The sequence below is a fragment of the Benincasa hispida genome, chromosome 2, assembly GCF_027475165.1.
Source record: "Benincasa hispida cultivar pf3 chromosome 2, pf3_genome.v1.1, whole genome shotgun sequence".
NCBI lineage: Eukaryota > Viridiplantae > Streptophyta > Magnoliopsida > Cucurbitales > Cucurbitaceae > Benincasa > Benincasa hispida.
Window position 1 is genome coordinate 24,389,298 of NC_143479.1, and position 11,603 is coordinate 24,400,900.

Genomic DNA, 11,603 nt, shown 5'->3' on the forward strand with positions numbered 1-11,603 from the left:
GTGATATTAGTGATATCGGTGGTAGAAGTTAGGTGAATCTTTATATTGAGTTTCTTTGAAATTTCATAACTAGTTATATAAGCCTATCATTGCTAGCCTTAAGTGTTAATATTTCAAAGTTGATTTTAAATTATGAAAGTCTATCAGTGATAGCCATGATAGAAGATTATTATTGATAGCTACTCAATAAACCTATCAAAGTTGATAGTCATTTATGAAAGTCTATTAGTGCTAGCCACTAATAGTTTTCCATCATTGGTATAACCCAATCTTTCAAAGTTGTTGGTTTTCTTTCAATGTTGATATCTACGGGTAAAACTCTATAGTTGATAGTCATTGATAGCCTTAATTCTTAATATATTAAGGTTAATTCCAATTGATAAAAGTGTATCAATGATAGCCACCGATAACTGATAGAAAAATTAAAATTAATATTTCAAGATTGTATTAATATTTCTCCAATTGAAAACTATCACTGATAGCAACTATCAGCAATAACAATTGATAGTAGCTATCAGTGATAGCAGCTAGGGTTTACAACGGGGTCGGGGTGGGGCGGGGGGCATCCCCCGTCCCCGGCCTCGTGGGGGAAATTCTCCCTCATCCCCATCCCCGTCCCCGCCATGTGAAGGTAGGGATGGGGGCGGGGATTCCCCATCGGGAAACGAGGTCCTTGCGGGGCCCCATTTCCCGTTTCCCCGCGGGGATTCCCCTACTAGTTCCCCATGGGGAATCCCCATTTTTTTAAATTAAAATTTGATTTTACTTAAGTTTTTTTAAGTTTGGGTTTGGCTTCTTAGGCTTAGAGTTAGAATTTGGATATTTAATATTGGGCTCCAATCCAACCCTATACATTATACATATATATAAATAAATTATTTTATATATTATAAATATTTATTTATAAAAATATAAATATATCAAATCGGGGGTCGGGATCGGGATCGGGGCGGGGCCCCAAAAATTTTTTCCGGTTTGACCCATCCCTGGTCAAACTGAAGATTCTCCGCCCCGTGGGACCTGACCTTGCGGGGAATTTTTCCAACCCTAATAGCAATTGACAACCGATATTAGTGGCTATTAGTCATAACTTTCAATTTTAGAAAATCAAGAAGTGAGTAAAATGGTGGTTAGGTGTGGGCTTTTTAATCTTTTACCATTTTTTTGTTCTATATATATAATTATTTTATCTTTATACTACCTATTCTATTATTTTGGGATTGATTTCTATTTATACAATTAGTCAAAAAAAAAAAAAAAAAAAAAAAAACTATAGAAAGAAGAAGATCGGGAAAGGAAGAGAACAAAAGAGATCAAGGATAGTTTGGTAATGTTGGTTGATGATACTCTAAGCAAAAGATAAAATTCTTTTAAAAAGGCAGGGCAAAAACCATTTTAGACTTCTTTCTCAAGGCTTCTATACAATCATCTCCCCAAATATTTTAAAACCAGTGGAGGAGGTTTTGAGTTCGAGTGAAAGAATTCTCAAAGTCCAATGACAAAAGTATGAATGATGAACCAAACAAATTGGACATCCGCACAAATTATCTCACTTTTACAAAGAGAACCCATAAACGATATCCATTCTTAGTTGAGTATTTGAAAAGACCTTTGTTTCAGGTTCCAAATTCCAATCACTCTCTTCCCATTTGATCAAGACGTCACGAAATTCAGCTTCAAATTTAAGCTTTTATTTCTTTCTTTGTGTCCCTCCATCAACAAGAATCTTAGCAGAATCTTGGTTTACAATCGTGGGTTTCACTCAGAACAAATTAGATCAACCTCAGCTTGCCTCAGTCCATATAAGCGCCATAGCCTCTGCTCGTTCATCAATTAACCGCCGCTAGTTCAGGAGCCGCCGCCGCTTCTGCTACAAATCTGTCTCCGCCCTCCCTGAGTTTAGTTCGTCCGTTGGGTTTTCATTTGCCGATTCACTCGTTTAGATCGGGCTCACTGTTCGGATTCGCGCCGTGCAGGTTGCCGCTCGTGGAGTTGAACCACTCAAATCTACCACTCATTGATTAGGCTCGCGCCGCTTAGTCTCACTCACAATATTCATCGACAATCTGGTTCGGTCCAACTGCTTTAGTCAAACAGGTTCAGTTCGGCTCAATTAATCCGGTTCGGTCGGTCCAATTAGTTTGATTCAACTATTTATTTGATTAAGCTTTTTGTTCATTATTTCCAATGGGAAAATTTATGAATCTCTACTCTTTGCAATATAACTCTTCTCCTCCTTGATTTCCACCCATTAAATTTCAAGATTTACTGAAACAAGTAATAATATACTTCAATTCCCCTATTTTGTAGAAACATTAAGTTGATTAAATGTATATTTAGTTAATTTTTCAAATGTTTAATTTTAATAATAAGTCATTTTTTAAAAAATTTAAAGTATTAAACATTTTTAAAATATTTTTTTAACCTTTTTTCACAGGAGTTTAAATAAAACGATCTTTTAAAAAATATTTTTTTCCTCTAATCAATCCAAATAGATCCTAAGTGAACAAAAGAATTGAATTTACTGTACTGAAAAGTGAGTTAACAATAAGAATAGTAATAAAATATAAATTATTTTTAAAATTTTCATGGTATTTGGTTATGTCGTTAGTTAAATTGTTACATTTTTTAAAAGAGTAATAATTAAGTGCAATTTAAACTACACCTAATTCACGTGCTCATCTCTCTTTTAGCATACAAGATTTTTTTATAAAATATTTAAAAAATAAAATAAAAATAAGGAAATTTAAAAAAAATAGAAAAATAAAGAAAATTATTTATATAGATAGTAAAATTTAATCTTTGTTGATAAATGTTGATAGAAGTATATCCGTATCTATGATAAAAATCGATAGAAGTTTATCATTGATATTATGTAATACACATTGATAAAAGTTATTCAGTGTGTATTAATTATTTTCTTTATTATTTCTATAAATATTTCACATTTTTTCTTTCACCCACAATTTTTTATTTGGTGCAGCTGCACCTAAGTTTTTTCCCTTCAGAAAAGGTTAGAATGGAGTGCGTCAGGTTGATTAAAGTTTTTATTTTACGAATAAATAGTTTTTTAATTACTTTGAAATTCTTAGACAAGAATATGACGTTAAAAAAAGGAAAAAGATGATTGATTGGGATTCTGATCACTTTTACACTGCTCTTTAAAAAAAAAAAAAGAAAAATCTTTTTGAAATTCCTTTTTTCACTAAAAAAGAAAATCCGCTTTTCTTTTCGTTTCTTTTATTTTGTTCTCCGTTTCCGGTTGTACAGATAAAATAATTTTCAAGGAAACATCAAGTCACGTGGTTCCCACGTGACATCTCCGCCCTTCCGAAGTGACCTTAGAAAAGAAAATGTTATTTTTGTTGGTCGATCAAACAAAATTACCTCCATCTTAATCACTCAATAGCTGGTTTAAATTTTCGTAATATTATGGGAGTGATTTAGTTATAAAATTACTCTAAAATAAACTTTCAATAAAATTATTTTCTAAGATTAAAAATACGTTTTAATTTTTTTTTATAGTGATTCTGAAAATAATAAACAGGATTGCGACATACAAATTGTGAGTCACTGCTCTTTTCGCAGACCTCAAAGCCAGAACTCTTTTGATTATGGAAAATGGTAGATAGCTGAATCAGACTGGATATAAGAGTTTGGTTATTCAAATGGGGAACTCCAACATAGAAGAAGTGCAAGAAATTGAGACAGCTGAAAGTATAGACGAAGAGAAGACTCACGATGAAGCAGAGGATGTAAAAAAAATTGCACCTTGGACTAGACAGATTACAATCCGTGGTGTTATTGCAAGCATAGCAATAGGAATTATGTACAGTGTAATAGTGATGAAGCTTAATCTTACAACAGGTTTGGTCCCAAATTTGAACGTTTCAGCTGCTCTTATTGCATTTGTCTTTATAAAGACATGGACTATGTTGCTCGAGAAAGCTGGAATTGTATCCACTCCCTTTACAAGACAAGAAAATACTGTAATTCAGACATGTGCTGTGGCTTGTTACAGCATTGCTGTTGGAGGTAAGAGAGTTATGGAAATGTTTCGTTGTTTTTGTTGGAATGTCTTGATTCTGTTATGTAATGCTCTAAACATTTATATTTTCTGATTTAGTGAACCATGTAAGTCTGGGGTCGATTTCTCTATTGGTCTTTACGTTTTCTGTTTTCTTTGTTTGTTGATTTCATAAGAGTTGTGTTTGATATTTCTGTTGTTGTTATGTAGGCGGCTTTGGATCCTACTTGTTTGGTTTGAGCAGGAAGATATACGAGCAAGCGGGCGTCGACACGGAAGGAAATGTTCCAGGAAGCACTAAAGAACCTGGAATTGGGTGGATTACTGCCTTCCTCTCCGTCAGTAGTTTTGTTGGACTTCTTGCCTTAGTTCCCCTCAGAAAGGTATATTTCTTTCTTAAAGAAGTTATGTCCTTCGAGAACGGTTAACAAATCAACCTATCAAAGAATCAGAGAAAACGTAATATAGTAGATAAAACAACACAGCGACTTATGTGATTCACTAACAATGTGTTAGCTACATCCACAGAAAGAGGGAGAGATAGGTTTTATTATTAGAAAGAAATTCTAATGATACAGATTCAGAGGTACAGTAGGCTTAAAAAGTTAATATAACACATTCCTCTAAACTCTACGACCAAAGTCGTTACCTCAGCGTTTGCTCTTTCAGAGCACCATATAACAAATTCAAGGCATACCAACAAGAACTTTTGATGATTTTATTAATGGCGTCTTGAATTGTATTGCAGATCATGATACTAGACTATAAATTGACTTATCCGAGTGGAACTGCAACTGCTGTTCTCATTAATGGTTTCCACACACCAAAAGGAGACAAAATGGCCAAGTATGCAATCCCCTGCTGGCTTGTAGCTTTTCATAATCAAAATATAATCTTTAAAACGAATTTGTGTGGGACTTGATTTGAAAGAAACTCAAAACAAATTCTTCTTCATTTATTTGCCAGGAAGCAAGTTCGTGGATTCATGAAATACTTTTCATTGAGTTTTCTCTGGGCACTGTTCCAATGGTTTTATTCTGGGGGAGAGAAATGTGGATTTTCGCAGTTTCCTACATTTGGATTGAAAGCTTGGAAAGATTCGTGGGTGCTCAACATTTTTCTTATTTGCATCTTCTTTGTCATACTTGAAATTGGTTTCCTCCCTCAAACTGATCGGCAAAAATATTTTGCAGGTTTTACTTTGATTTCAGCTTGACTTATGTTGGAGCAGGAATGATATGCTCCCATCTTGTGAACTTGTCATTGCTTCTTGGTGCAGTTCTTTCTTGGGGCATAATGTGGCCTTTAATGAAGGAACTTAAAGGAGAATGGTATCCGGGATCTCTTCCAGAGAGTAGTATGAAAAGCCTCAATGGTTACAAGGTATAAATTTGCAGCTAACACACTATTAGTAAACCATGTAAATCTTTATGGCGATGTCTCTATTTTTTATATTTTCTATGTTTCTTTGATTGTTGCTTTTTTAATACCTTGTTTGGTGCAGGTGTTTGTATCGATTGCTTTGATACTTGGAGATGGGCTTTATCATTTCCTTAAGATTCTGTATTTCACTGGTTCAAACATGTATGCAAAAGCAACCAACAAGAAGTTGAAAACATGTAAATTGATGATTCCTGATGTGCCATTCCCAAGTTTCCTTTAATTCATTATGACATAGTATTTATATGGATGCAGTCCCAGATGATTCGATCCAAACTTTTGACGATCATCAACGAAATGAAGTGTTCTTAAGAGACAGTATTCCGATATGGGTGGCGATCATAGGGTACATTTTCTTCTCCATTGTCTCTATCATTGTAATCCCAATCATGTTCTCAGAGGTCAAGTGGTACTACATAGTTGTTGCCTATACTTTGGCACCATCTCTTAGCTTTTGCAATGCATATGGTGCTGGTCTAACTGACATGAATATGGCTTATAACTACGGGAAAGTGGCTCTCTTTGTTGTTGCTGCTATGGCTGGTAAAAATGATGGTGTAGTTGCAGGACTTGTTGGTTGTGGTTTGATTAAGTCTATTGTTTCCATCTCCTCTGATTTGATGCATGATTTCAAGACTGGTCATCTCACACTTACATCTCCAAGATCCATGCTTTTAAGCCAAGCTATTGGCACAGCCTTAGGCTGCATTGTAGCTCCTATCACATTCTTTATATTCTATAAAGCTTTCGATCTCGCCAACCCTGATGGTGAATATAAGGTCCCATATGCCATCATATACCGAAACATGGCTATCCTAGGAGTTGAAGGTTTCTCGGCTCTGCCGCAGCATTGCTTGCAGCTGTGTTATGGGTTCTTTAGCTTTGCCATAGTAGCCAATTTGCTGAGAGATCTTACGCTCGAGAAATTTGGGAAATGGATCCCACTGCCAATGGTCATGGCTGTGCCTTTTCTCGTTGGCGCTTATTTTGCAATCGATATGTGCTTGGGGAGCTTGATCGTGTTCGTGTGGCACTATCTTAATCGTCAAAAGGCTGGATTGATGGTTCCGGCTGTCGCCTCTGGTTTGATATGTGGAGAAGGTTTATGGATTCTCCCTTCATCAATTCTTGCCTTGGCTAAGGTTCATCCCCCACTCTGTATGAGTTTTTTCTCTTCTAGTAAAAGTTGAATGTAGAAAGAGCTTTGTAGTCAAGAATCTAAACAGAATGTTATGTATATTCAAAATGTAGAGAAGCTGCAAACACTTGATAGCTTTTAGAATGCAATAAACTTGAAGTAGATAAAAACATTGCTGCTATCATGTTACTGTATGAGTTAAAGCTTATTAAAATACTTTGACGAATTGAATCAAACTGCATCATCAAAACATATTCTTCACCATAATATTTGGATTCATAATCATTGACCTGATGTCGTTCTGTTCAACTGTGAACGAATCATCACGACATCGAAGGCATTTATGCTGTTTATTTGGTTGTGTAATTTTAGTATGAATACATTTAGACTAAAATTGGTTTATTTTGATGTCAAAAAGGAAAAAAACCACTGTTCAATTCAGAAATTTTAAGAAGGCAATTCATTGTGGAAACTGTCGGTTACCGTGGCAAAACTTTGCAAATTACCAACATGAACATAAACTTTTTCAATGAAAATTAAACAGATGGAAAGCAGCGAAAAGATAAGAAAACCATTGACATGAGTATTAGAACGCTTCACAGCAAAGGAGAAGTAATAAGATAGCCTTACCAGTAAATCAGTTGCAATCAACAAAGTCTTGAACTCGTTTTACCGTTGGGTTCTTTACCCATCTTTAACTGTCTATATAAAGAAGATAAAAATAGAGAGGTTGGGTGTTCATGAATTGAGTTAGAAAGAGAAATTAATTTAGATAAAAATAAAATTGAATTAAAATTGATTTATTTAAATAAATAAATAATTAAACATATTTAATTAATTAAATAATAATTTAATATCAAAGATTAAATTAATAAAATGTCTAATTCAAACATGTATCATATTCATGTAATCAATATTTAAATATTTTGAACTCTCCAATTTACGTTTAATTTCGATAAATTTAAACGTTAATTATATCAAATATAATTATCCAAACTCTAAAAGTTGAAATTGAACATTTCAAATTCAAACCCTAAATTTCAAATTGGAACACTTCAAATTTACTCAATATTCTAATCCAATGTGTAATGTTTTACAAGCTAGTAGAAGGACCTTATGAACCTATAGATCATGAGCTCCAACGATTTAAGATTAATTGGTTAAACTCTAAAACACGAGGTAATCAATATTCATTAACCATCGAGACATACCACTATAGCTCGATGGTTGCACTCTTCTCACTGTAGATATATTTCTGTCAACCTGATTTAGCCATGATCAGTAAGTCAATCCTTCACAAGTCGTAACAGCTAGGTCAAAATTATCATTTTACCCTTGTAAATACATCTTACTCCTTAAGCTCCCACCAATCCTCTATTGAACAATTGGTTCATAGTCCAACTAATAAACCATGTCCCTCTCGGCCATGAGAGGGTGGGGTCCTTTTGTTAAGACTAGGAATCAGTACTTAAGGGAATAACCTATCTACTAACCCTAAAACGGGTAGAAGTGAATTTCATCTTGCAGAACTATGTTCCCAGCTATCTGTCTGGTCTTATCCCCAAAATGGGAGGCTTGTTGAGTAATACTGTTGAACTACTCTCACCTATGCAGATCAAAGGATAATCCTGAATAAACAAGAGTTCATAGTTTTAGCTTAGGATTAAGATCGAGTTATCCTAGGTCATCGAATTGAAATAGTCAATTTTAACCGTAAACTGTTGTTATAAAGAAAAAGTGACTATTTTGTAGTTCGGTCTTATGCAAAACTCTTTTGCATAAGATGCCCCCACTCGCATGTCTCCACATGAACAATTTCGGGATCACATTGTTTGTATCAAGATACAAAGTAGGTCGCATCCATAGTGTCCCTAGGACGAGGTACCCAATCTCATCTATATACTTATAGACCTTTTTCGCTATATTCTATAACTTGATCCTCTTTTATGTCTCTACATAAAGTCACAATATTCATTCTATAGCCATGGATTCGTCTATTGAATTTTTATAACATAATGCAATTTCAATTTCAATAATACTTTTATTGAATAAATTCTTCAATAATACTTTTGTTGATAAATAGAATATGTATCCATGATTACAAACTGCGAGTTTTAGGACATTCCCAACACTTTGTATTTAGTTTTGTGGTAGAGTGTATTGTTGTGTCTATTGTTATATTTTAGGTTTGGGTTCTGTACAATTATAGGTGAAATAGAAATATTGTTGGCTTACCATGCAGAATATAACATGCACGCATTACAATAAATAATTTTTTTATATATTTTTTAATAAAATATGATGACAAACATTTCCAAACCCAATACGAGAAATAAAATGACATTTTTAACTCTTTGACCGACATTAAAAATGGATTGGGCATTTAAAAAATGAGGCATAAGAAAAATGGACAATTATTGAAAAAAATTTGGTAAATATCCGACATTGAAGATGACATACAATTTTAAACCGACATTGAAGATGGTGTACAATGTCAGTTTTCAACCGACATTGAAGATAATTGGTACGGAAATTTTGGTAAGCTATAATGTCGGTTTAAAACCAACATTAAAGACTTTTTATAACACAATCTTCAATGTCGATTTTCAACTGACATTAAAGCGCAAAATTTTTATAATGTAGGAGGATCAGAACATACACATATAGAAAAACCGAAGAACAAAATAAAAACAGTAAAGCTTCCAAAAGAGAAACTATTTGATTCCTTAGCAACGGCGTCAATTTGATCGATGAAAATTTTCGCCTAATTTCGGTCCAAATAATTTTTTGTTTCTACCAAATATGTAGTAATGGTAGCATGGGACGAATTCAGGGAACCGTTAAATTTCTCAATTAAATTGTTGACCATTCTAGGTAACTGAAGGGCGAGGTTTTGAAAATGGTTTGTTCAATTGTGCGAAAAATAAATTGCATAAAATTAAAGCAAGATTGAATTCAAATAATTAACGCCCCGTTTGGTAACCATTTTTATTTTTTGTTTTTGTTTTTAAAAATTAAGCCTATAGACACTAATTCCACCTCCAAATTTCTTCTTTTATTATCTACTTTTTACCAATGGTTTAAAAAATCGCCAAATTTTGAGAATTAAAAAAAATAGCTTTCAAAAAGTTGTTTTTGTTTTTGGAATTAGACTAAGGATTCAACCATCGTTTTTTTAAAAAAAAAATAAAAAATATGGATGAAATAGACTTTTAAAAAACAAGAACAAAAAATCAAAGGATTACCAAACGGGCCTTAATTTTTTATTTTATTTTAAATTGGTCTTTTGCATGTGGCAGTCTTCTAACTCAAACTTTGAGATTACTTTAAACAATCATATAATTTTTCAACCAAGAAAAGAGTGACAAATTGGACAATCGTCACAAAACAAAACAAACGGAATAGAAGAAATTTAAAAGAGAGAAAAAAATGGTACAAGTAATGCTTTGAATTATTGTGCGAAAGGAACAAAGAAAAATAAATATAACAATGCACAAGACAAGCAAAAAAAAAAAAAAAAATTCTAGAAAATACAGAATATGGAATAAATTTAAAATATATAAAGAAAGACACCATTGATAAAATACAACAAAAATTAACCTAAAGTAACTAGCATAAAGCTTGTATTATTGACTTAAGGTTAGATGTTCGAGTTCTCACTTTCATTAAAGGGCTTTAATGTCGGTTGCAACCGACATTAAAGACAGTGTTATTAAAGTCCTTTAATGTCGACAATGTTATTAAAGCCATTTAATGTCGGTTTCAAACCGACATTAAAGACAACCGTCATTAAAGGACTTTAATAACACTATCTTTAATGTCGGTTGTCAACCGACATTAAAGCCCAAAATTCTTCTAGTGACTCTAAATTATCTTTATCAAATATCATTCTAAGGCTCCTTTAAAGCAGGATTCCTCTTGTACTGATCAAACATATTTTAATTAGCCATGAAGAATTGTAACATCTTCTATAATGATTGTTTTTGAAGTGTTGGAAAGAGTTGAGTTGCTGTCCAACAGGTTTGAGACCGATCTTGGCAAGGTTTTGGTAAGTTTAGAGCTTAGTATTAATAGTTCTTTGATACCTATTGAAGTATTGATCTAATAATTGAGTTCTTTTGAATTTTTGATGTTCAATTCAAAGATGCCAAAGGATTAGAGCCACTGTCCAGCAAAGTTAACGATGTTTGGATATTTTGATAGGTTTTGAGGCCTTGAAACTCTTTTGGAATTGTTACATAGTTGCTGAAATTTGCTATTTGTAACCATTATTATTGAACTTTTCGTAGGTTGGATTAATTTGTTGTAGTTTTGAAGTGCCATTCGAATCAAGCCACACTTTGGGTAATTTATTTGGAGTTAATTAGTTATTTTGGTGAATGAAATTTTGAAGAAATTTTTTATTGCTTGTAGACAAGATTGGGCTTCCAATATTCTCTATTTTTTGTGAAAGTTGTGAAAGTTGGGGGAAAGGTATCTGCATTCTTCTATTTTAAATTTTAACATATGTTTGATTTGTTGATAATCTTCTTTCTCTTTATTATATTTTCTCAAATCTCTCCCATCTTCCTTTGTTTTGCAACGAAAGGTAATTGTTCCTCCTAAGGTTGGATATGATCAAAAGAGAATGAATAAAATCCCAGTAAGTCCATAACTCTTTAATTTGTAGATATTTTTTAAGTTTCGAGTATGATATTTTTCCATTGCATAAAGTAAGTCAATCATGTACATTTTTCCTTTTGTGTGATTTTTTGTCGTTGTTGTATCTTAACACTTATTTATATATTTTAAAATTTAATGTTATCGCTCTTTATTCTATTTTACAGGTTGACTTGCTTAAACATGGCTTGCCTGACCCTTAGTTCTCGATCTTTAGACTTCAAAGCTCAATGTATAAAATAAATAATGTACTTTGTTGAGAGGTTACTTATTAAACAATTTGTCACTTTTGTGTTTGTTGAAAGTTGAGTTTTGTATACAAAAGCAATAGTTGAGATT

General features: G+C 33.1%; 1 protein-coding gene across 3 annotated transcripts; it reads left to right on the forward strand.

The window, feature by feature from the left end:
• Positions 1-1,394: 1,394 nt before the first annotated feature.
• LOC120072207 (metal-nicotianamine transporter YSL3-like) lies at positions 1,395-6,786 on the forward strand. Of its 3 annotated transcripts, none has more exons than XM_039024615.2 (8): positions 1,395-2,097; positions 3,589-4,035; positions 4,238-4,410; positions 4,776-4,873; positions 4,994-5,128; positions 5,221-5,410; positions 5,532-5,646; positions 5,723-6,786. In XM_039024615.2, exons 2-8 carry the CDS (start codon positions 3,669-3,671, stop codon positions 6,655-6,657), a joined length of 2,013 nt encoding a protein of 670 aa, XP_038880543.1. In that variant the 5' UTR covers positions 1,395-2,097; positions 3,589-3,668; the 3' UTR covers positions 6,658-6,786. The 3 variants fall into 3 exon arrangements, with proteins under 3 accessions (XP_038880543.1, XP_038880546.1, XP_038880545.1); XM_039024618.2 differs by having other exon boundaries at positions 1,832-2,126; XM_039024617.2 differs by lacking the exon at positions 1,395-2,097 and having other exon boundaries at positions 3,376-4,035.
• Positions 6,787-11,603: the final 4,817 nt, after the last annotated feature.

What these genes read in the sequence shown, in the direction of transcription:
- LOC120072207 (XM_039024615.2), top strand. Translation starts at nt 3,669, where the DNA reads ATGGGGAACTCCAACATAGAAGAAGTGCAAGAAATTGAGACAGCTGAA. An exon ending in TTGAAAGCTTGGAAAGATTC is followed by an intron (nt 5,129 to 5,220) that starts GTGGGTGCTCAA and finishes AATATTTTGCAG; the next exon opens with GTTTTACTTTGATTTCAGCT. An exon ending in AAAGCCTCAATGGTTACAAG is followed by an intron (nt 5,411 to 5,531) that starts GTATAAATTTGC and finishes TGTTTGGTGCAG; the next exon opens with GTGTTTGTATCGATTGCTTT.